This window comes from Platichthys flesus, chromosome 13, assembly GCF_949316205.1.
Source record: "Platichthys flesus chromosome 13, fPlaFle2.1, whole genome shotgun sequence".
In the NCBI taxonomy this organism is placed as follows: domain Eukaryota; kingdom Metazoa; phylum Chordata; class Actinopteri; order Pleuronectiformes; family Pleuronectidae; genus Platichthys; species Platichthys flesus.
In genome coordinates, this window is record NC_084957.1 from 10,783,033 (window position 1) to 10,810,368 (window position 27,336).

General features: G+C 40.7%; 1 protein-coding gene across 2 annotated transcripts; it reads left to right on the plus strand.

Annotated features, from left to right (window-relative positions):
- The first annotated feature begins 514 nt into the window (after positions 1-514).
- Positions 515-24,353, plus strand: LOC133967460 (dehydrogenase/reductase SDR family member on chromosome X-like). 2 transcript variants are annotated; one of them, XM_062402923.1, is made up of 7 exons: positions 516-707; positions 1,795-1,902; positions 9,360-9,428; positions 16,438-16,539; positions 17,254-17,461; positions 18,454-18,661; positions 20,092-24,353. In XM_062402923.1, the coding sequence occupies exons 1-7, from the start codon at positions 605-607 to the stop codon at positions 20,269-20,271; spliced, it is 978 nt and encodes a 325-aa protein (XP_062258907.1). In that variant the 5' UTR covers positions 516-604; the 3' UTR covers positions 20,272-24,353. The 2 variants fall into 2 exon arrangements, with proteins under 2 accessions (XP_062258908.1, XP_062258907.1); XM_062402924.1 differs by lacking the exon at positions 1,795-1,902 and having other exon boundaries at positions 515-707.
- Positions 24,354-27,336: the final 2,983 nt, after the last annotated feature.

Genomic DNA, 27,336 nt, shown 5'->3' on the forward strand with positions numbered 1-27,336 from the left:
GCAGTGCGACAAGGCAGTCACATTTCGAGGGCTCTGTCCTTTTGACCCAGAGAAACAAAGGATCAAGCAGGTTGATCCTTTCCCGGCCCAATCGATCCTAGGATTCATTGCTCTTCACTGACAAGATGTACAACGCTTGAGTATCACGCTTCACTTCAACCTAACAGCTAATACTGCAAATGTTTTAAAAAACAAGGGTCATTAAACGTTTTTCGTAGTGTCCAACTTCAGCTGTTGCAAGGAAACAGCAATAAGGGTCTTCGGTCTTCGCGGCCAACAGTGGAGGAAGTCCTTGAACTATCCCTTTAACCCCCACCTCTTAAAAACACTAAATACAGAATAAATACAGAATAAAATTAAAAAACTGTAAAAAAAAACTAGTGCATAATAGAATAGGATGTCCAGTTTCTCAAAAACAAACTATAATACAAAATACACAAATATTCAGTGCTTTGCGTTTGTAAAGTGTCGACGGAGGATTGACTGATGTGATGCCTTTGCAGTAAGTGAGGTTGAATGACTTCCTATTGGAACGTGTCCCGCAGGCCGATCAGTACCGTTTAGAGTGAGTTGCTCCCCTGTTCTCCTCCTCAGGTCCTGAGACATGTTCTTTCTCCGGTCTCGTCTCCTCCCGGTGCTCAGACTCTACCTGCTCGGGGTCAAGGTGCTGCTGCTCCAGCTCTTCACGAGAGCGTTCCGGCTGCCAGGTCGGTTCCAATCCCGATAAAGTTGTCCGCTGTGCTGCTGCGTTCCTTCACCTCTACGCACAGTTTATGGTTCACCCACTGTTGTGTTGTGTCCCTGTCAGGTTGTACTGTGAGTGATGCACGGCCATTAGCCTGTAAGTTACGCGTCGTTACGTTACTTTGTGCCTGTTGGAGCCATTCTTTAACCCGGGCTGTCACCGTAGTCCTGGAACGTGTGTCAGACGCTAAGCTAGCCGCGTTAGCTAGTTTTTAGAGAGAAAGGAGTCAAAACACTAGAGACATTAGCCTCTGTTTGGTGTCTTATGTCAGCCGAATTCACCGGAACAGCTTAGCAGTTCATTGTAAAATTAAATTATCGTTTTAAAAGTGTCTGCGTTTTTCTGCAAGCTACGTCGGCTTAAATAACCTCTTTTTATAATGTGGCTTGGTCGGTGGTGGCTGTTCACGAGAGGACAGAACGTATCACAGCCACAGGTCAATGATGAGGCTTCACAATGACGTCAACAAATCAATTAAGAGATATATTTTGCAGCTCATTTCTCATGAATGTTCTGGTTCTCTGTAGGTGTTTCTGAATATTAGACCTACAGTGACAAATTACTGTTAAATCTATATAACAGATCACATGTCATGCAACGAGGTCATCATCATATACATACATGAAAATATGACTTCATACTTATATACTTATACTATACTAGTTATATTATTATTATTCTATTCTATACTAATTATTCTATACTATGCTAAATTTAATATGACGTCATACTTTTGTATCCAAGTTTTTTTCTTTGACAGGAATGAGGAACGAGGCAAGAAATTAGCAGTGACACAAAAAATGTATTCCGGTGATTTAAGAACACACAAGCGACTCAATTCAACATCGTTTAAGAAAGCTAAGACAAGTCCTTTCACAGTACAACCTGAATTTAAAAACCTAAACAAAGTCACTTCCAGGTTTCCACACTATCTTCAAGGGTAGCTTCAAGGACTTCTCTTGTTGTGAAAAAGCGTCCCGTCTTGAAGCAGCTTCCTTGTCCAATGACATTCTCCCTGATATCTGTGTGTCCTCTTCTGCCTCTGCCAGTGATGCCCAGACAAGATGGCAAGGTTGCCATAGTGACAGGAGGGGGCAGGGGAATCGGCTATGAGGTAGTCCGCCACATGGCCAGACTGGGCGCGCACGTTATCATAGGTACAGTATGAGACCGCTACACAAATGAGAAACACAAGCATGGCAGGAGATACAGGGTAAACACATGTGTATGTCAAAGAGATTTCCCCTCAGGCTTACTCACATTTCTTTTCACTTAAAAATGAAATGGAAATATTAATGATAACCTTTGGTGCTTCACAGTTTTTAAACAAACAATACAAAAAAGAGGAAGCAATAAAACATGGAACAACACATAAATTATGGAAACAAAAAAGCATGGCGATAAGAAGATAAAAGAAAAGAAAAAACGTTGGTTGGTGAGCATTGTTCTTCAAATGGCAGACTCCCTCAATTTTCTGAGAAACAAACCCTTTTGTAAGTTCTCTCTCATTCTCTCGTTGCTTTATAAAAGATACTTTGAGGAGGAGTAGCCTTTTCTCCTTCGTAATATATTTAGCCTTGAGAATTTATGAGGAGAAAATATTATATCGGGCTGAAAACCATGGATTTGTGTGGATGAACTACAGCTTTTCAGACAAATAGATATGTCAAAACATTTATAACTGTTGCAGCATTTAACATAAAACCTCAATAGATCTATAAAATAGTGTACTAAACCTAACCTGTGTTGGTTTTTGTCAGAAAAGTTATCTTTTTTTCTCGAATAAAATTGTGATTATGTTGAGCCTGCTGGTTGATTTGATACATTACATTACATTACATGTCATTTAGCTGACGCTTTTGTCCAAAGCGACTTACATCTTTAGAACACTCAGCATTTATGAGGGGCCATTTTAGGGGTTCAGTATCTTGCCAAGGACACTTAGGCATGCAGATGGGAAAGAGTGGGATTCGAACCGGCAACCTTCTTGTTGCAGAACACCCGCTCTATCCCCTAGGCCACGCTCTCCCCATACGTTAATATATTCCGAATAATTTGACTTTACATCCATAAAAGTAAGTTATGCACAGGTTATAACCACCTGCCCACAGCAGTGAGCTTGACAAGGCAATCTGTCAACCCGCTCACAGCTTAAGCAGGTGTAAAGCTGGTGGCATAGCAACCTTAGAGATGATAGTGAAAACGCCCTTAATCACTGCTAAATGGGCCTAAATGAGTTTTCAGCTAGATGATCAGCGGCAGCACAGGGAGAACCGAAAAGACGTGTGTCAGGCTGTGTGTAGTAGGAAATGTCAGCACGTTTAATTGAATCCCTTTCAATCAATTTGAAAACGACACAGGGATTGTAGTTAAGAGTTATGACGTTTCTTCGTTCCATTTGATGCGATTAGTTTTACTTTCAGATTGCAATTCAGGGATTTTGTATGACATACGTACGTTCTGTCATCATCGCTTACATGGATTGTGTCGGCCTACATGACATTGATTGGTTTGTAGGCAGATGAGTTTCTGACAGTGTTGTGTGTTTTCAGTTTGACAGGTGATAGTCTTTCCCGCTTGAATGGAGAAAATGAATGAAATAATTAATTTCGTTAATTTCATTGCCACTGTAATATCTTGATGGTATTATTACCAGTATCACAATCTTCAGGTCCAGTGCAGTAGTCAGAACTATCAACCTTATTCGATGCAGTGCCTATCTTTGTATGGTGTCCTAATGTATCATGTAATACATCCTGTTTAGTTGAAGGAAAATGGCTCTCTGTTGGTGGAGCGACAGCGAGGATAAATGGCTCCAGAGATATACCCTCATACTAAAGCAATTCGTATTGTACAGTGAACCAAAATGTGGAAGGAATCATCTGTGTAAAAGCCTGTTGCTAACAGAAATCCTTAATTAGTATCAGAAGGTCAGTGGCACATTCAGATGCCTCTCGACGCCCCGCTGATCCGTCTCAAGGTTTGTTTTCATCATTAGAAATTATGTGATACTAAACTGTGAGATGATTTTTGAGCTCTGTCGGGATTTAAAGGTTAATATCAAATTGAGTGTTAAATGCAAATTTACGTTTTGCATGAAACAAGGTCTTGTATTGTTCCATGGTTATTGTTGAATATTCAGTGCTATCTGCTTTTGCAAAAGACCCAACAAAGTCTCAGAGAGGAATGGACTGAATTTCTTGTAGTATGTGAGAAACGTCATCATTTTACAGAACACAAAAATACTGACTACCTACAAAGTATAAGTATTTATCTTTTAAATGTGTTGGTAAAAAAGGACAGCTTTAATTTTAAATAGAATTATTAATGAAAGCCTGTGATAACCAAACTCTGGACATTGTTGCCCTTTTCAAAGGATTTGCGTAATAGATATAAAAAAACAGATGAAGAGAGTGAGATTGTGTGTGTGTGTGTGTGTGTGTGTGTGGACTGCACAGACATTATCAAATGAATGAACCCCTTATGTCGTATACATTTATATGGTGCATCACTTTTTTGCTTTCCTCCTTAAAGTGCCACCTTGTACCTTCTCACCAAGGTGATGTACTACATTGATCACTCCCTCATCTTTTATTCCCTGCAGCCACTTCCTAAAATATGTTGATCAAGATCAGTACCTATGATGTCATCCCTGTCTCCCACTTATATTAACAGTTCAGCTCCTTCACCCACTTGTGAAGGAGCAGCAGTGTTTTGTTTAGCATTTAGGGTTTGATGTTGATGCCAGTGAGCTGGAGCAATAATCCCACTTGTGATATCAGTGGGTGTTTGTTGCCCTATGGTGAAACTGATGAAAATAAATTCCACTGTTAAAGAGGGATGAATGCTGCGATCATGTACACATGTGTGCAGTCGGAGAATGTATAGTTTGCTCTTTCCACACGCTCTGGACTATATGTTGATATTTTTTGTGCATTTCAGACGTTTCTTCTTAGTTACAGGTTTAGGAGAAATATAAGTGTGAAATTATTATTACAGTAGCAACCCTATTTGTCAAAGTTTTTCTTAAAACATTGACACTGTTTCTTTGATATCCTTTATCATGATGAACCAACAAGCTTCACACAAGCTGGTTATAGCTTTATCTTTGTTGGAGACACATTGGTGGTAAGATTCCAATGTGTTTAATTGTTTGTATTGTATTTTTCTTTTTGTCTGGAGGGTTCTGTGGTTGGAGGAAGTGCATTTTTCCATTTTTCCTCTAACATCTCTCTCAGCAACGACCCAGAACTGGCAGCTGAGCTAACTGCCATTAGCATCTCCTCAAACGTAGCGTCCCGTAGGGACTGGTGTCGTTTCTGCTGTGCCCATTAAGCTATCAGGATCAAGTTTGACTCTGTACTCTATTTGTCCAGTCACATGGTTTGGTTTCAGCTCAACTCAATCATCATGTTAAACCACTGAACTCCCTGTGGTAGCTGTGATGAGGAGTACTTCACTTGTTGACAACAGCTACATTTTACATTCTGTATAAATACCCACTTGAGTTGGATCACCTTATTTACACATTGCAGAGAGGTTGTACTCCCTGTCCAGAGACTGCAAATGCAAATTAACTGGAAGATAATGTTGCTCATGCACAATTGTTAATTGTGTTTGAACAATTAAACAGTAAAGTAATGAAGGCTGGAGTTTAAGATGCCCTTGTGAAACGGTGTGAACTCTTGATTCAGCACCTTGGAGAGCACATGGTCTCTGCTAATGACACAGAGGCCAGGGTCTTTCTGTTTGGAGTGCACATACATGTGCTCCCTGCGGCAGTGTGGGTTTTCTGCGGATTACTCGAAAAGTTAAAATATGATAATATTTGCCAGGGCTTTGCAATATGAGTATACATGTTGGCTGACAATAGAAAAACTAAATTTTACCTTAAAATCACTCTTTACAGCAATATGACTATTTGATTTGTGTTCTTCTACATAGCATATGTTCAGGCAGAAAATGAACATTCAGGCAACTGAAGAAGCCTCTCTTTTAGGAGGGAGCATTGTTGCCTGAATGTGACACACAACACACACACCACAAATCCATAGTGGGCAATTTGTCTCCACAGTGGACCGAAACATTATTAACTTAGGTTGCATCTACAAAGACATGGCCCCAAAGTTTTTCTCGGATAAGAAAATAATGAGTATCGATTAATGTCGATATCTGGATGTGACAGGGTCTCTCATGGGATGTAAGGATTTATTGTCCAACCGTTTTATGTGCCGATAATAAAATGTTAGTCTTGTTTTGTGGTATTGGTGTTGATGGAAGGGAGGTGGTCGAAGGAGTGGAGGGGCTTGACTTTATGGGAGCTTTTCACATCACTGTTTTGCGATGATTCCTGAAATACAAATAAAATTTTTTTTAAATAAATTTTCTTAAAATACCCACTTAAGGTGCAGTACATTACTGCTTCAATATGCTGTGCACAGTACAGCAATATGTTTTAATGTGGTTTGGCTGCCAGGGTGAGACAGAATTTGCCATTCAGTTCACGAGTTTGAAAACTTTGAAGAAAAGTCAAGCTTTATTCATTCTGAGTACACCACCAAGTCCGTGTCAGAGTATCCTTGGAGACGGTTTGAGCAGAAGATAACGAGACTTGAGAGCTGTGCTCTGTATGATTACACACACACACAGAATCAATACATGAAGAACTTCAAGTGTGCGTGATAGACACAGACAGTTGCGTGTGTATTGAAGCTGATCCTGCAGGAAAGAGTCTATCTCCATTTTCAATTTCCCCCCCACCTCTTGAGATAATTCATGAAGTGAGAATATTTGGTGGTAAAATAGATCCGACTCTCGTAACGGAGTGGATGCATATTTCAGGTGGAGTGGGAGCAGAGTGCTTGCGTGAGGGGAGTTAATGGTTTGAGCCCGTGTACCGGCAAATGCCAGAGATGGAGATTTATCAGTGTGCAATTTGCTTTGAAGTGTTTTAGAATGGGTTTTGATTGAAAGGGAATATATTTAAGAGAAATAATTACACTTTAATTATTCTGTGTAGGAAAGATAATACAAACAAAATTATAATCTGTTTGAAGCTGTACTTTAATATATTGTTAATCGTTTACACACATTTACTGTAATGCAAAGAGCTTTATTTCCCCCCGAAAAACATGGATAGATCAGTTATCATTGTCTCAGCTACTATAACTGATGTGATAAGGGTACTGATGGAGTTTTAAATCAGGTACATTTATCAACATTTACAGATTTCTTCTGATTCCATTTCCCCATTTTAATTCCCAGAGTTGAAAAGTTCATGATAATAAATTCCGGTAGCCTCTCAAAGACGCCGAATAGCAGCTGGATTAGGTTTTTTCATGAAATGACACATTGTGATATGTGGGATCAATAAAGAGGACGTACAAAGGAACCCATCCTTGTCTTCTGTTATCACATTTGCTTCCATGGAAGAAAAAGTCTCTGGAGGCCAAATTGGTTAAATACGACGAAATTAAATTTCTTCAGTGAACTATCAGTCAAGCTGCTGCATGATTGTTTTCCTGATCCATTACCCAAGAGGCAAGCAGGTTAGGATGTTTTCCATGGGAAAATGTTCTAATCCATTTACAGTTATAAGCCTGGTTTTGTAAATGCTGAGATATTCACTCAAAAAGCTGCCTTTTTATAATCTTCATCATTTAACAAAAAACATTTCGATATCAGAAAAACTGAAACCGACTTTTTGTGGGACAAACTAAAATTTGACCCATCACAAAAAATAAGTTATGAGTTATAATTAATTTTGAACCTCCCAGCACAGTAGAAAATAATTCCCTCTTTCTTCATTTCATTTCTTCATTCATAAATACATTTGTCATGCAAAGCAATCAGTCTGCTCCACCAAACCTGAATAATGTCTCACTGACAGCCCCAAGTTGCACGCTTGTTTTTCCGCACGGTCCAATCATTCACGTATAGATTAGCAGCAGATTGATCAAAGCGCCAGACAAATGATTTCTCTGCTTTTGTTAGCAGCCACAGCACACAACATGATATCCTGTCATAAAATGAACCCACTGTTTTATCAAACAATTTTTCAAATTCAAGGTTCTTCATCAGATCACAGGACAAGAAACCGACACACCGCTAGGTCATTTTTATGTGCGGTTGTTATTAGAAAATATGATTGTATGTCAGACTGTGTCGAACCAATGTTTGACACATGTTCTATAAGACTGTTTTGGGCGTAACATGCGATAAACCAATTTGAGTGCCATCTCCTAGACCTTGGCTTTTAATGATGGATTTCCAGGTATCAAGAGTGAATTTGACTTTGCTGAGGTGCAACAGTCCAAAACAGACATCTAGGTGACAGCAGCAGCCATAAAGAAAGTCCACAGAGAAAAAAAATACAAGATACTCAGTTAAATTTATCAAAAGCTGTCCACTGCCTTAATTTAGCAATGTGTCAAAAATGTACTAAGACCAACACTCCCATGTTCACTCAGAAGGCTGCAAGTGCATTTGCTATTTGCTCTGTGCACTTTGTGTTGCACGTAAGATTTGATTGAACTGATGCCTTAGCTAGTTTATAAATATTGGAAAGTATACTTGTAACTTTCTTATTCTGTATCAACTTTGCAGACATTTTGGTGTGAAAAAATTAGGTTATGTTTTCAACCCCAAGCCCAAAAATATCTAGTAGGCAATGATTTCCTCTGGGCATATTTTTAATCAGTAGCTATTTTAATAGAGAGCTTTTACCAGTAGCAGAAATGTAAGGATATGCAACATTTTCATTGAGTGCCAGTTCATGAGCAGAGAGGCCTTTCGAACAACAGCTATTTGTGTAAAGAAAGAAAACAGTTGTATGTGTGTGAAATCTGTGTGGGTCTGTCCTGAATATGTGCATTTGTGTTACCCTTGTAACACGTCATCCTGAAGAGCCACATCGAGCCTGAACCGCAGTGCATCAGGGTAAATGATGCTGTGCCCTTGAAAAGGCCTGCGTGATAATCCAAGATTAGTGTGTCTGTGTGTTTGTGTGTGCAGAGAGAAAATGAGAGTGAGGCTATTTGTGTGAATGAGTTTGAATAGGAAGAGAGTTTGCATGTGTGTGTGTGTGTGTGTGATGGTATACATTTGTATGTGTAATGATTGACTTCATTTGAGAAGTGGTGAACAGTTTATATTTAACTGATGTTTGTAGATTGACTGAATTGACTGGATCATCTAATTGATTTATTGTCAGCAATCATTTGTTGGCAATAAAATAATAATTTAGACACAAGCCCCGTTATCTTCCTCATCCTCCCCTTTCTCTTCCCTATATTTGTACCCAATTTCTTTCTTATCTTATGTAATATTTCATTTGTATGCAGACGTTCTCTGTAAACAGTCCAAGTCAATGACGGCATCTCACACCCGGGCATTTGCAGCTGATAAAAATATTAAATTATCTAATGTACTGTATCTGATGTTAAAGTACAAACATATTGTTGTTACTTTAACATTTTAAAGTTTTTCTAAACACTGAATCATTATATAATATACTTAAAAATCTGAGTGACAAAAGACACAAAAACTATTATTGTATAAAAGCCTCTAAGGGCTTGTCAAACATTGTATTAATCTGTGTGTGTCTCTTCTTCAGGTGGGAGGGATGAGCGTGAGGGCCTGGCAGCCGTCACAAGGATCTGTGAGGAGTATAAAGAGGCCAAAGGTAACATTGCGAACATCCCTTAGAACTAACACACAACCACCCACAAACACACTAAACCTTTGTGTACATGTCGTTTGTTTTTGTATGCCAGTGTTTGAAGATAAAGGGCAGAGGTGCAGACGAAGAGATGCATATGAGAAGAGACAAATTATAGCCACAAAGCAATGTACTACCATCCATTACCGAAACCTTAAAGTGTTCTCTGTAACTCACATGTTGAGGAATGGATGCAGCTGACCTTCACAGCACCATCAATTCCACCGTAGTCTCCTGACTGAGATGCTTCGTGAGTTATCTTTCTGTGTACAAAACATCCTGGAGTCTAATCCACCTAGCAGGGTTTGTCAGCAGCTTCTTAACTCAGAGGATGCTCAAAGATTTATACCACTGCATTAATGAGGTATGATCATTACGTCTGAAGAGGTCCTTAGTTTAGCCTACTTCCTGCGTAGTTTAATCGAACACCGTAATGTCTGTAGAGTCAACAGAGAACACTGTTCATCAGGTAATATTAAAACCACTGGCATTGTGATCGTGAGACCGATTGGTGCGTCCAAACCAAACGTGAGGCTACTTCTTTGCGTGATGAGATTTCATACAAAGTCAATACAAAGACACAAAAAGACACAACTTTAGGGTGTCACTGGGTAAAGTTCACCAAAGTTATACTCCTTCCACAGCTAGACTGCCGATTTGCCTCACCACAGGAAGTAGATGTTTTATTTGCCTACTCCCTCGCTCAGATTGGAAGTAAATGGCGGGCAAAGGGGGTGACCTTGCCATGATCCTGATGCCACTTGCAAGTAATTAAAGTGAGGCTAAATATCATTTTGCATTTGGTGTGAACGCAGCAAGAAGGATGTCAGCAAATATGGAGAATCAAAACAAAGTGTAACAGCACAGTTAATTGGATTTTGGGGGATCTATTGACAGTAATTTAAGATAATATTAATAATTATGCTTTCATCAGAGTATCGTCACCTGATTTGTTGTAATTTAGTTAAATTAGAATGAGCTCTTCAAATCCTTCAGTCCTTCATGTTGGACCACAATTTTTCTGCAGCATCACAAAACAAACAACCAAAACTCTGGCTTTAGAGGGGGCCTTTTTCATTTTTACATCACTGGAATCTTTTTCACATCACCGTCCCCTCACCTCCCAGCACTCCTCTTGCATCAACCTCTCCTCCCACAGAAAAGGATGAGTGATGGGAGGGCTTTTCAGTTCGTTGCAATCTGCAACCTAACCATTAAGATGCCACTAAATCCTACAAACTGGACCTTCGATGACAAGCTGGGGTCATTGCCTGGCATCAATGAGCCGAGGCAGTGACAAAATGGCGAAAAGGTTGGAGCTTCCTTAAATGCAGTGAGAAAGCACCAGCTGTTTCTTTACTATTATTACTTTCGTCACTTGATGTCACTATTTATCAAAACTGTAAGCTGCACTCGTTCTTTTTCTTTGCTGTCGTCCTATAGACATACTGTAAGCTATTATAAACTCTCCTCTTCTTCACATTCTTTCCACTTGAGCCTCATGCACTTACGAACGCTTGTCCCTTATGCATCAGTTAGACAGGATAAATACATGCTGTCATTCTTCCTGGTACAGTTGGATACAGTTTAGATATGATGTAACATGTAGTGCTGCCAATTGGGAAGCAAGCAGTGGTTCGTCTTGCCCGGCCTCGCAGTGGAGAGCAGCAGAAAGATGGGTGGCTGGGTCCCTGCTTGTGTGTAAGTGGCTGTCAGGTACAGAGACAGCAGCCATGTAGCTGGTGTCATTGAAGTCGATTTCCCTGGACGGGGCCGTGGTGGAATTGATTACTTCTTTTGTAATTGGCAGGCACTGAGGCATAGGGGACAAGAGGGGTGTCTGTAGCCAAATGCTTGTGCACTGAATGAGAATGTGTTGGCGTGTGGGTGTGCATGCGTGCGTGTGTGTGCGCATATTTGAATGCGACAGTAATGGATTCTCATTAGTATGTGAAGCAGGAGCTTTAAACATCTCTGTCCAAACACCCTTTGGCATCTTTCCTAGCGTTTGCACATTAGTCTGTTATGAAATGGGAGATTGCTCATAATATACATCAGGGGCGTGGAACGCCTAGCCTCCACTCCATATGTGGCCTGTGAAGCAGTTTGATCTGGCCCGCAAGGCAATTCATTAATACAAAAAAGCAAATCAGTAATATGAACAAAATATAAAATAATAGAATATTTTACTTTCTGGCTGTAGGCCTGGCAGGTCATGGTGAAAGAGGAAACACACACGCAACTCTTCCGTCAATCATCATGGCGATTGGCAAGAAAACAAAAGTAGATTCGCGACGGGGCGACTGCTCCCCCAGCCGCAGGACTTGCCCAGCGGTTTAACCACAAATACCGAAATAGTAACCCAAGGTTACTTGGACAAGTAACTTTAATCTGATTACTGGTTTGGAAATAGTAACGCGTTAGATTACTCGTTACTGAAAAAAGTGGTCAGATTAGATTAGAGTAACGCGTTACTAAGTAACACGTGCGTTACTAAGTAACACGTGCGTTACTAAGTAACACGTTACCGGCATCACTGGTTGTCACTATACACATAATTTAATTTCACAAAGTATCCTTATATTTTGTAAACAATAGAAAATAGAGACTGGTCATCTGAATCACCTTTAATGCAATTAAAGGAAAAATCATTAGTCTTATTCTGTTTTGAAGCCGGACAGGCCACCTTCGAGATTCAGGAAATGGAAGTCTAGTGAAAAAAAGCTGCCAAGCCATGTTGATGTACAACCACACTAGCTGCCCAATCACCTCCACTTGCTGGTATATCGACATTTCCTATCAAAGAATTGGTATTTTGAGAGCTATAGCATTGCACCAATCATCTAACTCAAGTGTATATATAGATATGTACTTTTCATCTCCCCCTCTCTCTATCTAACAGTCACTAGATATAAATATGTGAAGGTGTTTTGGTACCATTTGGTGCCATAATGGAGTGAAACAAAGGTATAAGGCCCAGAAAACCTCAAGTACAATCTTGTGGGAATATGCTAATCACTTTAGACTGCAAGTGAGCTGTAGTCAATGAGGCTTTAACTATTTTACGTAAAATTATAAACTCACACATTTGCATACAAATACACATCACATGCAGAAACTGGGTGTATTTTTGCCACAGGCAGTGCAGTCTGTCCACTAACTTTAGTCACGGTGCACTTGACAGTAACACTTTGCCGCAACCTATAGGCCTAGATTGACGGTGTGAAGCAAGTCAACCTGTGTGTGTTGGTGAGTTTGCGTTTGCATGTGCAGTGTTTCTTTATAACACATGAAATTATTTTATCTAGATCCATTCAATCAAGAAATCATTATACTACTTAAAATCAGGGCAATATTACACATTACACCTGTGCTTCTTGTCTTTCAACTGCAAGTTTCATTTACTATTTTGGTCTAGTCATGATTGAGTCATCACCCCTGCAGTAAATGTTTGCTGGCTTATTTGATTTGCTCAAAATAGATAATAACCCAGACTGCAAACCCCCGACAGACACTGAAGTCAGTGTAGGAACAGTTTGGTTTCATATTATGACCTATAATTAATTTTGTCTTGCCTTAAAACACACTCTTTATAGCTCTATATTCTGTAATTTGTAGCATAGATTTATTGATTCACTTGGACACATCATCAGTGATAGTGTCTTGGGTCATCAGGTGTTGTGGGTCTTTCAACTTCAGACATTAGACCACAGCTTGACCCTCCTGATCCACAGCCCTCCTGGGGATTTCCCTGCTGTCTCTGAAGTTCTGCTGCTGGCTTCTTTTTTGTGTGTGCACCAGTGATGCCCAGGAGGCTGTCAGCTTTGCACAGAGATTCTCTTGCAAAGCCCCTGCTCGTCATTTCAATTGACATTCACCGTGCGTGCAGCTCTTCTGCAGCACTCCTCCACCAGTTCTGCATACTCAAAATTGTTTCACTACTCTCAGGGCAATGTAAGCTCCAGATTGACCACCTGTTTCTGTGTTTCTGAGGTCATCCCAGTCACTAAAGGTGGTGTCCTCAATTTTCTCAAGGAACCTGAGTGCCTTTCCCTACTCCACCTTTATCAACTAGCCATGTACTGTACTGTAATAGGAATACAGAATATCCTGTGACTTGACTATCATTTCATACTGTGTTGGGTTTCAAGCAAACAAAACACATTCAAACATTTCTGAAGATGGTTTGACCACATTAAATTCACCTATTATTTCTGTCAGATGCAGAGCATGTGAGTAATAGAGCTCTGACCTGTTGGGAAGCAGAGGAGAAATTCAATGGGATTTTCCAGTGATGCATTTTCATATCAGAGTTAGGCATAATCCGGCTTAGTATTACCTGTGTTGACAATCAGGATGCATGATGCATATTAAAGCCAGGTGGATTGAGGGGATTTTTGGTAGAAGAAGCAGGAAGTCCTCCCTCATTATATTTTTTATAAGTTTTCGCAAAGAAGCACCAGCTAAAGCAGGGGATACTATTTATACCTTGAACATATTTGTGTCTCAAATTCTTATCACCCAGAATAGTTAGTTAAATCCATTAAAATTCCTAACTTTATTGTCTAAATTTAACTGATGATTGTAATTGTTTTATTTGTATTACATGTTTGACCTTCGTTATATCTTACTTTTGTTAAAAGCTGGATGAATCTGGACGCTCAGTATAATGAGTTATTGAAGGAATCTCAGTTGGAACAGTATGTTCATTTTTTCAGCGTCTCTTTTGTCACTGTAGTTGCTCTAAATGTGCAATGATGTGGCAGGAGCCATTTGTAATCACATTAAGTGTCCACAATTATAAACACAGTTGTGAAACACTTGCGTTTGCTTTTCCATCCACACTGTTGCAAAACTCAGGTGAAGGCAAAAGGAAAGTAGGGAAGGCCGTTACCCCACTGTATGGCCAGTTTGTGGCAACAATTTGATAACTTCAAATTGAATGATTAAAGTAACCCTTTAATTCGGTTTCCTTCCATGTTAAGTACGTTAACATGCAGCTTGGATGAAATAAATGGAAACTTTCAAAGGAGTCATGAATGGATTCAGTGCACGTCTCCATAGGCAGTTTCTCTCGACCAAAAACACAGTCAGGGTGCGTTTGTCTATTGAAGCTGAGGAAGCTTAGCTTTATAGAAGTACCTGGGATCTGAATTCTGGGCTGACAGCAACGCCCCGATCGATGGCGTTTCACTCCCAGTGGGCTTTCTAGATATGACTGGCCTGTCAGATAGGAACTGGCCTCAAGGGAGCCCAGTGAAGAGGACAGGAAAGGAGCAGCATGCACCAAACAGACAAACGCACAAAGGCACGTCAGGCCAATGCACATGTGCAAACACTCAAATTTACTTTGTAGTCATTTTTAAATGCATACACATACTGTTACAAACGTATGCTCATAGACATGCAAACACATACTTCTCTGCTTGTGTTTCTTTCCTTTTTACTTCTGTGTTGCTTTCTCCCTCTGTCCTTATTTTTCTCACACACACACACACACACACACACACACACACACAGATGCCCCCCCCCACACACACACACACATAGCAGGAGTTGAATGGCGTGGCTTGGAGATAAGGTGCTATCAAAGCTTCATCGGGGACGGCTGCACTCTCCTCTGTGGTGGTGGCCTTTTCCTCTATCAGTTCGATCAACTCTCCTTCCCCTTGCTCCCTCTCAGGCCTCTTCCTGTCCTTGTCCATTATATTTGACCCTCCACACTCACTCCACTCATTGGGGGAACAAGATATTATGCTCTCGATATATGAAAGATATGGCCCTTTTGTATTCTTCCTGCAAAATGGCAGTGCCTTTGTGTGGTACTTTGGCAGCAGCTGATAAAAGATTTCTCAAATACAAAATTATTGTATCCCAGCATATTTCCCCTGTCACCTTCCTATTCAGAACATGGAAAACAACGTTACTTTATTTCTGTAGAGTAAATCGATGATTACACCTGCCAACCTAAGAAACAACAGTAGAGAATGCGTTGTAAGAAATCATCAGTGAGGCCATACTGCTTATTTCTTACTGTATTATTCAAATTTGTATATTATTCTACTGTTTTTATGTTTTAGTTGCATTTCTATGATCTATGTGTTTGTCTTTGGCTGTAAAGAAAAGAAAGAGATGAAATCTCAGTGACTGAAATGTGCTCCTATTACATCCGTGCTAAACACTAGGGAATGAACTAGGGGAGTTACACGTAGGAAATTAATCCAGATCAAGAAGGAAGACGAAAAAAAGTGATGTTTTGTCATCAAACAAAAATAAGGTGAAATGGCAAATGTAAGAGTTTGTGCAAGCCCAAAGTTAAACCAAAGATTTACTAATGACTATGCTCCCAAAGGATGTAGCCTAGCACAAAACCCACAATGTACTGGCTATGACTATGCCTCAAATCGACACAAAACGGTGCGTGTCCACTCACTAATATACACACTTCTAAAGGCTGGAGCAATCATGTGACTGACATGAAAGACAGACACGCCTATAAATCCCACGACCCCATATAATTTGCCGGCCATAAATAAGAATATGTCTATTTGCTTTTTGCCTTTATCTCAGTATTTTACAATAGCAGTGCTTGTTTAATATTAACAATCGTAATATTTAGCCAGAGAGAAGAAATCTGTGAAAGTAAAGTCAGTGTTCCCCAACTTTTCATTCTCAATTGATGTCAACTCTTGGGCCTTGCTTTCCTCCTCCCTGTATCTTATCATACATTATACCTGATATACCAGTGTGTCGAGCATTGATGGGGTTCAGGTAGAAGTATAGGGTTTTATAAGATGTACAGAGAAAGTGTAGCATTGCCAGTGTCCTACTGTAAGAACCCACCAAGTCTCATGATTAATACACTCTTTGATGTCGTACTGCCAACGACTAGCAGAAATAATCCTTTTGCAATGGCTCTGATGTATGTGCTTCTCTCTGTGTGTGCGTGCGTGTGTGTGTGTCTCCATTTCAGTCGAGTTCAAGAAGCTGGATCTCGCCTCTTTGCAGTCTGTCCATCAATTTGTCCAACACTTCAAGCAGCAGGGCCTGCCACTAAACATACTTATCAATAATGGTGAGTGATGGAAATGTCTTGTTAGTTTATAAAGTACTTAATGGGGTAAATAGGGATCGTCCACACAGCAGTGTAATTTAAATGCTATCACCTGAATTTGAAGTATTAAACTCAGCCTTGGACTCACTGACAAATCTTTAACATATAGTATTTCCCATTTAAGTATTGGAAGAAGAACAATATGTTTGTTTTTCATCAGTTAGTGACAGCTTATTAACCAATGCACGCTCCCGGCCATGTCAGATGGCTTAAATATACAGTATGTTAGAAAAATAAATTTGAAATGATTCAAAATTTGACCGTCAACAGATAAATCAGTCAGACTCTGCTCTAAACTGAAGCCCTCGGAAAGGTCTGTGTCCTTATTGATAAGCAAGCCACAGAAGATGTCTGCCGTCACCAGTAATCAAAGCTCATATATTATTTTATCTTAAACTGACGGCTTTCCATTTCATGTTTACATACTCTGTTTGAAAGCAACATGCCATTTAAAGTTAATGTAAGAATGTGCTGTAAAGAAAACACATCACTAACTCTGGGCTGACCACTGCAGGGATATTAGAAATGCTCAGGATTTAAAAATATTGATATATTAAACAATTTGTAGATTGTGTAAATTTAATTCTGCACCATGCTTAAAATAAATGCTTATCAAAAAGCTGAGAAGTATTTTTCTGTGCCTGACTTGCCTCTGTGTACATTTTCTGTGTCTAGCGGGTGTCATGCTGGTTCCCGAGCGCCGCACTGAAGATGGATTTGAGCAGCACTTCGGGGTGAACTACCTGGGTCACTTCCTGTTGACCTGGCTGCTCCTGGACACACTCAAGGATTCTGGGAAGTGTGGTCACTTCTCTCGTGTGGTCAACGTCTCCTCCTCCGCCCACCGCATTGGCGAGGTCCGACTTAATGATTTAAACAGCCGGTAGGTTCAAACATACACACACGCATGCACACGTGCACACACTCGCATGTTGTGGTGTTTCATTTGAAAGAATATTTTAAGCCCAAAATTTGATATTTGTGTTTATCTCCGGCTGAAAACTACATGAGAGAAATGTTCAGGGAACCTGTCAAGAAAAGAGAAGTGAGAGTTTTGGCTTCTGTGCTGTTTTATTTGGTAAAAGATTTCCAGGCCAAGCCTGTCATGCTCACCTGCTCGCGCTCTGTACTGGCATCACAAACACAAGCTCCTCAGTTTCTTCTGGGTTAGTAGCTGTTGGCTCCAGTTGGTTCAGTATCCTGCCAGAGAGCACCACTGCTGTCCGGAAATATCAGCAGCCCCAACGTCTTCATTGTGTTGTTTCATTTGCCATTGGGCTGGTCTGTGGATCATGGCTGTGAGCAAAGACTCTCACATGTTATCAAATCTGAACAAGTCTGTTGTAGTGATCTGTAGGATCTTTGGAAAAGGATAAAACAAACAAAACTCTCCCTTTATTTATCCCCAAGTCCTGTTGTCACACAGATTTCAACAGGCAGATCATGATGGTGACTGTAGGTTGCTTGTTAAAGACAAGGACCCTTGCAAGATATAAAAGATATAAAATGTTCTGGAAACTCTTAAGGCTGCTCGATTATGGAAAAAATCATAATCACGATTATTTTGGATAATATCAAAATCACGATTATTCAAACGATTATTAATAGGTGCCCTTATTCTGAAGTCTATGCTTTATTTTTTTAATCACTTCCGGTTCCGCAATGCAACTGATTATGCAAACTGATTTTCTCACTCAAATTAAAATGAATCCAGAGTTTGGACATTGTCCTCAATTACCTTTCTAGTCTAGTTTGTGTATATTGTATCAGTGTTAAGTTTTTAGTGTAGGACAAACTCATCTTGCTGAACAAGGACAAGTTCTTATTTAATGACAATTGTATTTCTATTGTGGCACTTCCTCTCTCTCTCTTCAGCCAGTGTTATTCAGCCCATGCTGCTTACTGTCACAGTAAACTGGCCCAGCTGGTATTTAGCTCCCACCTCCAGCAGGAGCTGCAGCACGGAGGCTTCCCAGTGACTTCATGTGCTGTGGACCCTGGCATGGTGGACACTGCTCTCTACTGCCACCTCTGGAAGCCCCTCCACCTGGCACACAGCGCCCTTGCCCCCCTGCTTCTGAAGGTAAACACTGTGGTGACTTTCATCTGCTTTATTCACCCATACATCAACTTTGATTGACTTTTGTACTAAAAAAATGTCAGTAGCTTTGCAGCATTCATTGTTTGCATTCCTAGAAGGGAGCTGCGTCTGTCAGTGCTGTTGTCACCACGGTGACCTGAAATACCGACTCGACTGCAGATGATATTCTAAATTTGAAATGCAAACACTCATTCATGCGCACACAAATGCACACAGTCCCTCCACATAGCTAAAAATGGAAGTGCAAAAAAAAATCTAAGCAGGCTCTTCACTGTGTGTTATATATTTAAACATTTCCTGCATAGCTGAAAGCGGTGGCCGCAGGCTGCTGTTAATGTCCCTGGGATTTAATGGAAGGAGACGTGTGCGTGTTTGAGACCAAAACCACGATTGTCACAGGCATTTGTCTCCGAGCGCAACCTGTGGGAGGGTTCTGCCCCACATACACAAACACATGCATCACACAAACTCATGCATGTAAATCATCAGCATCCACACACACAAAGTAAAAAAATTCAATAAAACTGTAACAGGTGTTTATTTAAATGTCTGAAAACCACTAGACCTATGCTATTTTATTGAAATACAATGTGGAGTGCTCCTAAGGGCTAATATCTCCCCATGAGCCACCAATGGAGTGAGTCTTGTGTTGAAAAAAAAACCTTTTTTTCTGTGCTGCACTTTGCAACTTTCTCAAGGAAAGTGACATAAAAAATGATTTTATTATATTATTTATCTGAATGTGATGTGCTCACATGCTGTCTCTAATGTATAACTGATTAATGAAAGCTTTTTGATTTTCTGACGCTCTTTAAAAAGAATATGTAATCAACAGCCCCTTTTGTGAGGACACAGTCATTGTTATTGGTGAATATTGTTGAGCAGCATCTTTGGTAGTATCAGATACAACAGAGCAACAAGTCACTCAGGAGCGGCCTGTTGTCATGGAAACAATATTTTTTTAAACAGATTTTGGGGAAATATTATGGCGTATTTATTCACACACACACACACACACACACACACACACACACACACACAGAGTATGCCTGTGTCAGTGTTGATGCTCGCAGGATGTGATCCCCTCTCCGCTCTGAAACCTGCTCCTGGTCTCACAGCTGACACTGAGATCATTGTTAAAAAGCATCAACTCTAAAACTCACGCACACTTATGCATGCAGACACACGCACACAGGCACACACACAGGCATGTACCCTGAGCCTTCTTTTCGCTGACACTAACAAACAATGACATTAGTCGTCCTCTGGCGTTCATACACACACACACAAACACACACACACGTTCTTTGTTTTCGCGGCGATAACTTGTTGTTGAACTTGTCATCCTGCAGACTCTCTCATTCCTTTTTTTATTCAGCTGGTGCATGTGTTTGTGTGTCTGTCGTCCACAGACCCCTGTAGAGGGCGCTGCCACTGTGTTACACGCTGCCCTATCACCAGCCCTGGAGGGGGAGCACGGTGAAGGATACTGGTCCAATGGGTGCAGGGAGCTGACAACACCCCCGACCTTTGACCCCCAGCTCAAACTGAGCCTCTGGGAGACCAGCCTCCAGTTACTGGGACTGCAGTAGCACGATAACCAGGGGCGACCAACAGGACTCCTCCCCGAAGAAGACGTCAGACACAGACCCTTAACTACAACGAACCAGCCGCTTTCCTCTTCCGCCCTTTTTTTTCCGCTGTCCATAGCGATCTATTTGGACTATTTTGCAATCCACCACGGACTGTGATTGGTTATTTGGGAAGGCAAGACCTTGCTTTTTGTTCCAGCCCCGCCAAAGAAGGGCTACAGGGGACGGGAGACATGTTTTTTGTTTGTCTCTGTGAGCGAGCTATCATACGCACATGTGTAAACACACTTGAGGGTTAGATGGATATGTGATTTTGCTGTCATAGATACTGGGAAGTTGACATCAGATTATTTCCAGATTTTAGCATTAAAAAAAAACACAATGACACATGCTCCACTTTGCCTTAATGTCATTAGTCTGGATTTCAATAAACAGTTTCAAAATACTTAAATAGTTTTTCTGAGGTTTTACAATGCAGTTATTGAAATATTATTACATTCAATTCTCGTTTGATTATGGAAGTAAATTAAAAAGCTAAATTGGGCTCTGTACTCGCTGCAAAATCACATGTCGGTCAAACCCTCACATACACAAACACACATACTCATACACCATGACAATTATTAGATCTGAACCCAACTTGCTGTGGGCGGAGGAGTATGATGTCATCACTTTGCTTTGACACGTCGTAATGGTTTTTCGCAGCTCATGTTTCCATCCCCTCCTGTTTTACTGGGAGCACCTTGTTCCTTTTGTAACACCCTTGTGCTTTTACTGGTTACTGCTGTACTGAGTCCTCATGTTAACTGCTGGTCGTAGTTGTGTGTGATATGCTGTGTTTTGAGGATGCTGGGAAAACGTCATCATCAGCTCCTCCGTCCTTTGTCCCTCTTCAACTCAGCACACCAACAAAGAACATTCCTACAGACTGAAGGGGGATTCGGGAAAACCCTGAAATACAGAAGAGATCCCATGTAAAAGCAGGGCAGATTTGGAATGATTTCCTCTGTAGACTTAACAATGACAAGTTTGTTTTTATTTTGGATTTGTCTGTTCCGGTTTTCATTTGTGATCGGTGTTAATGGTTTTGTACTGCGCCTGTGATAGATGTGTTTGTGCTTTATGCTCATCAGTGAAGCATCGACTCATGCTATAGACCCAAATCAGTTGAAAGATAGCACAACAATGGCCGGTCCAGGAGGAACAGCAACAGAAAGGAGAGCGAGGGAAATCACATTTTTTCCATTATTCAAGCTGTGTTGGTTCCTCATTGCTGCTGCTGCTGCGTCTGCTTCTGCTTCCTCATTTGGCGCCGCTCCCAGTGCATTGTGGGATTGAGATTTCCCAGTGGTGAGAATCAAACTCCATCTGCCGAGCTGACACACTCACTCTCAAACATTGGATGCAGTACTGTATATCCAGGCACAGGCTTATCTAAACAAGCACACAGCACGTCTGTCTCTCATTCAGGAAAACACTCACCTACACACACACACAAAGATATAACACACAGCCATAACGCCATTGCCACTGTGATTAACCATTTTAGCTGTGAAGATGAAAACTTTTATCTCAAACTGACTCGATTTGGCTGAAAATCCTTCCACCCAGTGCCATCCCATCGCTGTGTGTGTTGGATGTGTGTGTTGTTTCTTTTTAAACTGCCACAGAGCGTCCAGCGTTCATTGTGATCTGCCGTGTGTGAAGCAATAGTATCACCGTGGTACTGTAGCTCCTTCAGCCAGTAGCACAGAGCTGGACATTCAGACCCGGGACCATGAAATTCTATCAAATAAAAACAAAAACGGCGTCACATTACACAAATATCACAAATTCAGAATTTCTTTAGTGACAGTAATGTGCATGTCCCCAATTTCACAACCAGTTTGACAACCTGAAATTGAATTGGTTTGTGTGATATGATTACCAGTGCAGGCTCACATTAGCACATGGACCTGGTAGAAATGACATGATCATATAATTTGACCAAGATTACCTAAAAGCTCCGTTAAGCAGCCAGCCATCATTTAATGGACGGTAGGGTCGTGTGCTGTGATGTTTGAACATGGACTCTGTGGGTCCATTTTTAGACTAATGCATTGTCCATGTCCTTAAAGAGTCGAAGAGGGCAGTGTTGTTTATGACAGATCTAGGCTGTTGGAGATGTGCATGTCTGTTTTGGCTTTCAGACGTATTCAGGCAAATACATTAAATATTTATAATATATATATAGCATCATACAGCATCATTACTCAGTTACTTGGATAATAATATGAATCAACATGTACAAGTGGGAACCTGATAACTATGATGTCACATGAACGCAGCATAACTAGTAAAACACAACACACCATGAATTGATTCTGATTGGCTCTCATTATAGAGCGACTGCAATGTGGCCAATCAGGACCATGTATTGTTTGTTGCATGGGTGGACCTCCACCAGCAGATTTACCTCATTCTAATGAGAGTTTGATTTTTTAGCCAATCAGGGTTCAGTCCGACGAGAACTCCGGTTCATTTAAATTGAGCTTTTAGTGTACTGGTACCTACGTTACTTTTGCGAAATATCACGAATGGAACTCCAACAGAATAAAATGGGACATTTAAATTCTAATTTAAAGCAGTCATGAGTTAGATTAGTTTTTCTATTGACGCAGTCATGTGGGAACTGACTGTAAATGCCAGCAATACTCTTCAGTTTTTTAAGATGTTATTTTGTGGGTCGTCTAACTGCTCATTGCCCCGGTGCTTCCTTGTTTTACTGTGGATCCTTGAGGCTCCCGTAGAGTACAGACAAAATAAACAACAACCAAACGTAGTTCTCTAGTGAAACAAACGTGCGTGTGTCCCCTTCACACAAAGGACAAACACCAGCTTACCACTCAGCAGCACTCATTTAACGTACAAGGCTCCGGTGCGAGCTACGTCCCATCACCGTGCTTTCCCACAATCCAGCTGCTATGATAGATGTTATTTAAAAAAAAAAAAAGAAAAAACTAAGGGAGGGGGCAGGGGGGGTGGGGCGTCTGCACACAAGGTTTTCCAAAGATGGGGTGAGGATGAAGTGTTAGGGTCTGTCTCTGTGTTGTTGTTGGGTCAGCGTGACAAGAAGAGGAGTGGGGGGGCTGCTAAATTATCGATGATTACCTTGTTATATATTTAGCGGACTTGTCGAGAACTCTGCGCAGACGGGACAGCACGCAGAATTTTCTGAACTTGAATTGCAAATATTGAAGAAGAGCAACAAAAAAAGTGACGTTCCGTGATATTGTCTGTGTGTTATCTACTCGTAAATTTCAAAAAGCCGCTGGACCTGGACCAGTGGAGTTGACTAAAAACGCTCTAATAGCCATTCTTCTGACTGACCTGGGATTACATTTATATTAAATGTTCTGGTCCCAAGCTCTGCGATTCCCTAAATGTGTATATGTGAAGGAAGAGATCACATGAAGACGTACACAGTGGGAAGGTTTCCAGATGAACTGACTCCTTACTCTGGAGCAGATATGAGAAAACACATGCAGACATTTTTCTGTCCTTCCATCTTTTTATGCATGGGCCCGTACACCATTTTCTCCTTTTGCTATGAGTGCGACCTTTAGCTCGAGACCCTGCGGGGGGGGAGCCGCGAGAGGCAGATGTTCCTCAAAGCCAGTGTAAACATTCAGTCCATCTGGGAGCCAGAGGTTTTCCTGAAGATGTTTTTATTTTCTTAATTGTTATTTTGTCGTTGTTGAGATTTAATACAAGTTATTGCTTTTGCTGTGCCTATGAAGAAAATCTCCCTCATATGTGTGTATACTGTGACATTTTTCCATGTAGAAATGAGCTCGTAGAAACTGTGATACTGTCTCGTCCTGTGCATTTTGCTGTAAGTTCTTCTCGAGTGAAGGGAATTAAGAGTGTGTGTGTGTGTGTGTGTGTGTGTGTGTGTGTCTGTATGGGTGTGTGTGTGAGTGTGTGTGTGTCTAGATTAGGGAGTCCATGTCCATGTTTCTTGTCGATGGTTGTGACATTCCAGCAGCAGCCACCACCTTTTCTATTATCCAAAGCCTCTCAATAAACATATCATTGTGCCACTCGTGCTCTCTGTCCTTTGCAGCGTGTGTGAGTGAGAAACTGTCGGCCTGATGACGCCGGGCATGAGACGGCGAGCCCCGAGCGCACGCTGAACTTTGGAGATATTCTCAGAACCATCAGTAAAACTCACACAGACACAAACACACACTTACTAGGTCACCGGGATTAACTCCTATCACATTTTTCCTCTCGTTAAAAAGCAGATCTGTGCTCGGTTACAACCTGAGTGTCTCAACCCTGACGCCTTTAAATAGGATTATGTTGGCAGACACTCCGCGAACAAAGCAACCCCCCCCGACATCCTTCAGGACTAATTGAGGTTCAGGTTCTTGCTTAACAAGGACACTTGGACATGTGGACCACGTTTCTTGCAATTAAGGGCCAACCCATTCAATGACCTGAGCTACAGCTGCCTCAATTTGTCCATTAGGATTTCGATCCGAGCCTCGGAGCCTCGTCCCCTAAATTGCATTTGCTCTGCCACCTTAAACTCTGTAAAGTCCTTTCACTTTCAGACAGATGCAGGCAAAATCAGGTTTCTCCTTTGTATTGTGCAACTGCAACCCATCCTGCTGAAGCTAAAACTGAATGAAAACTCCACAAACGAATACAGCTCTTTTTGAAATGAGAAAAACTTTTAAACAATTTTTAAACAACATTGCTCCCGAGTTTTATGGAAGAATAATACAAAAAATTCCATCAGGTCCACTTATGTGGCTGGCTCAGATGAGTTTTATTCTGTCTGATGGTCAACATTCAGAGTGAGAGTTTTATACTATTACAGCAAATTACATTTAGAAGCAATAGTTTTTCGGGCTGGTCTAATTTAGATGAGGCAGTTTTATTGCTAATTTTTAACTGCAAATTAAAATAAAGCAATTTAAAATCAGAGAGAATTGAAAGAATTGAAACAAATGAAGTGGATACATCTGTATAAACAAATCTATTTATAAGGGAGATGTATAATAAAATATGCATATGTATAATAAAAAAAAAACATTTGAGTGAAATACACTGATGGTAGGCTATGACCTCGTCAAATAGCTAAGGCAGAAAAGGTAAACACAACTCAGAAAGTCCTGGATAGGCTGATTTACGATCCAACATTCTCCCATCTGCCAGTAACTCATTCGGTTCACTTCCTCTAACACCTCTGCTTATGTGATATATCTCTGTCTGCACCGGAGGGCTCTGATAAATTCCATTCACATGAAGGTAAGAAAGCTTTTCACAGGTCATCTTACTGGGAAAGTACGTCCCTATAGTTTCACACAGGTATCTGTTAATTAATGTCAGATAGTGGGTCTCAACCGAGATGTTCACGTCGTGTGGAGAAGCAGGAACTTGATCTGGATGCATAAAGAAAATATCACCAAACAAAAGAAATAAAACTACAGCTTTAATTTCCTCAGCTTTGCCACGTGTTTAGTCATTTTATATTTGCACAATTAAGAAATCAATAATCGTGTAAATCCAATTAGATAGTAACATATAATAAAGGTAACAAGGAGACGCAGATGTTAAACAACTAGCAACCAAAATAATGTAGAAGAATTCAAAGACTTAATATATATTTTCCTTTTATATAAGACGGTTTACTGTATATGCTGTCCTCCTTCCTTCAGCTTCTCCACACTAAGTGACAGTTAACTTAAATTTGGTAAAAAAAAAAAAATTATAATGATCAATATTTGTGATAAAATCATATAACTGTGTTTATGTTTTTTAATGAGTTCACAGTGCGTGGTGTCTCCTCCTCTCTTCTCATTACAAGCCTCACTGCACCGTAACAATGTATTTGAGTGGTGATACTAACTTTAGTTTATGACACACTCATGCTATCATTAACACAAGATAGAATGTACGAGGAGCGACCGCACCATCAGCCCAACATATTAAACTAGTGAGTTCTCTGTAGTGGACAGTTTATCAATCTGTTCATGGTCAGGTGGAGTTAATATCCTCCGTCCTCTCCCTCTTCCATCAGTCTGTTCTTTCTGCTCGCTCTGCCCGTTTTTCAGGCGGATCAGCTTTATCTCCGCAGCTGGGATGTTCCCTGTTGTGATTCTCATTCCTCCCTCACACTGAAATCTGAAGCTATATGTAGCACAGACTGTATATAAAGATGGACAAAGCGTCTCCACTTCCTCCCACTATATGGAAAGGAAGCCCAAATATCCCAGAACTGAAAAACTGCCATCTTACGCCGATTACACCATTTTCCACTGCAGATATATCAGGTAAATACACAAAAACAGAAAGCCTGTCGAGTGTGGGTCAGGCTTTGGTATTGTTGGGGTTGAACACAAAAAAAGTGTCCCAAGCACCAATCTAGTCCCATCGGCCAACATGGAGGAGGCAGGGTTTATGACCTGTACTGCATACACAATACATACATACATACATACATACATACATACATACATACATACATACATAAATGAAGAAATCCATGTCAAACAGTTGATCTGTTCAAAGCTGCTTCTTTCGACACAGCTCATGTCTCAGCAGCAGAAACACAGGTCAGCTCAAAAAATGTAATAAACAATGATGAGCGATATACACTTACAAGATATTTACTTCTCAATATATTTGGTATTATGCAGCATTTCTGCTTCACTCCTGGGGCAAGGACACTACTTGAGGCATATCTAACCCTGCCAGACGCTCTAAAAGAGTAAACATAATCATTGTGTTAACCTTTGTTTGGAATGAGAGGGAGGTTGTTAAGCCTGAGATGAGGCTGTGTGAGACACAGATTGAGGACGGACGCCCTCGTGGAGTCGATGTTTGCGCTGCTCAGAGGACGAACCCTCAGGGGGACATGATTGGACTAGTTAAGTTCAGAACCCCAAAAAGATCCCCGCAGGGAAAATGTTTTCTTACAAGCACTTAACATCCAGTTAGGATATTGGCATATGGGCAACGATGTGAACATCAAAGTAGATTAATGTTAATTTAACACTGAATTAACCCCGATGT